The sequence below is a fragment of the Drosophila guanche genome, unplaced genomic scaffold, assembly GCF_900245975.1.
Source record: "Drosophila guanche unplaced genomic scaffold, DGUA_6, whole genome shotgun sequence".
NCBI classification, from domain to species: Eukaryota; Metazoa; Arthropoda; class Insecta; order Diptera; family Drosophilidae; genus Drosophila; species Drosophila guanche.
Genome location: NW_022995778.1, coordinates 76,585 through 78,153, shown reverse-complemented (window position 1 = coordinate 78,153; position 1,569 = coordinate 76,585). Strand labels below are relative to the sequence as shown.

The window sequence follows — 1,569 nt, the reverse complement described above, 5'->3', positions numbered from 1 at the left end:
CTTTACAGAGAGGGGGGAAGAGGCGGCGGCAGGGTCGCCACTTGGCGGAACAAATTGAATGGCCTGCCAACACCTTCCTTCCTTCGGCACAAATTCAATTTTTGCATCCTTGTTGTTTGCTTTAAATTTCATAATATACACTCGGCTGCTGGCTGCTGGCTGCTGGCTCACTCAATTCAATTCAATTCCTCTGCTCATCGTGGGTTTCCCTTTGCTTGCCATAAAATATTCGAAATTGATATGACAAAATCCTGGAGCAGCAAAAGGGTTTCCCACGGTTTGTTTTGCTCATTCAAAGAAATCGCTGGGTGGGCGGGGGCCTCTGGTTTATGCCTCATGGCTGTCTGCTCGGCGTAATCTAGTGTGAAGGTTGGAATGGATTGGGGGTGTCGATTAAGTCGGCATTTGCTATGCTACAAGGGGACTGTAGCAACTCGTAACTGAGCAACAATTTACCTTTGCCAATACACTCTCACACACACCCTCTCTCTCTCTCTCTCTCTCTCTCTATCTCTCTCTCTGAATCAAACAAATGAATGAAAAGAAAGTAAGGAAAGAAGGAGCGGGAGGCGGCAGACACTCAGCCCAGTAGAATCCAGCAAGACAATCATAGCCATCGTCATCAACATCAACATCAACATCAACATCAGGGAGTGCTGCGGCGAGAGATATGCCACCCGAACAGACTGTGTCGGAAGGAGGCTACCTGAAGGACAGCGATATACCGATGCACCTGAAGAAACGCAACTTTGTCATCTTCATGCTCTTCCTGGGCATGGCCAATGCGTATGTGATGCGCACCAACATGTCCGTGGCGATTGTGGCAATGGTCAATCATTCGGCCATTGGGAGCGATCATCATCACAGCCAGGGCGGAGAGTTTGGGTGGAGCTACAAGACGCAGGGCTACATCCTGTCCAGCTTCTTCTACGGCTACGTTCTCACCCAGATACCCTTTGGCTTTCTCATCAAGTACTACGGCGCCAAGCAGTTTCTCGGCTGGGGCATGATGCTCAATTCGGTGGCAGCCTTCGTGGTGCCTGTCTCGGCCCGCGAAGGTGGCCCCGTGCCCCTCGGCATTGTGCGCTTCATCCAGGGCCTGGGCGAGGGACCCATTGTGCCGTGCACCCACTCCATGCTGGCCCTCTGGATACCGCCCGACGAGCGCTCACGGGCAGGTGCCGCCGTCTATGCGGGCGCCCAGTTTGGGACCATCGTCTCGATGCCGCTGAGCGGTCTGCTGGCCGAGTATGGCTTCGACGGCGGCTGGCCCTCGATCTTCTACGTCTTTGGCATCCTCACCACCGTCTGGTGTGTGCTCTTCCTCTGGCTGGTGCACGAGAGTCCGAAGTCGTGCAAGGGGATCAGCCAGACGGAGTGCAAGTACATCGATGACAGCATCTGGGAGGCCCAGCCAGAGGACACTGGTCGCACCCCGTTCCTGGCCTTCGCCAGGTCGCGCTTCTTCTGGGCCATCATGGTGGCCCATGCCGGGCAGAACTATGGCTACGAGACACTGATGACCATGCTCCCGACCTACATGGACCGCATCCTCGGCGTGGATCTCAA

At 54.7% G+C, this 1,569-nt stretch overlaps 1 protein-coding gene across 1 annotated transcript in view; it reads left to right on the top strand.

Moving 5' to 3' along the window:
• The first annotated feature begins 513 nt into the window (after positions 1–513).
• Positions 514–1,569, top strand: part of LOC117591379 (putative inorganic phosphate cotransporter) — a 3,806-nt gene continuing 2,750 nt past the window's right edge. Inside the window, exon 1 of the mRNA XM_034284623.1 lies at positions 514–1,558. Within this exon, the coding sequence (XP_034140514.1) occupies positions 671–1,558 (888 nt within the window). The 5' untranslated portion in view covers positions 514–670. The remainder of the gene's footprint in view (positions 1,559–1,569) is intronic.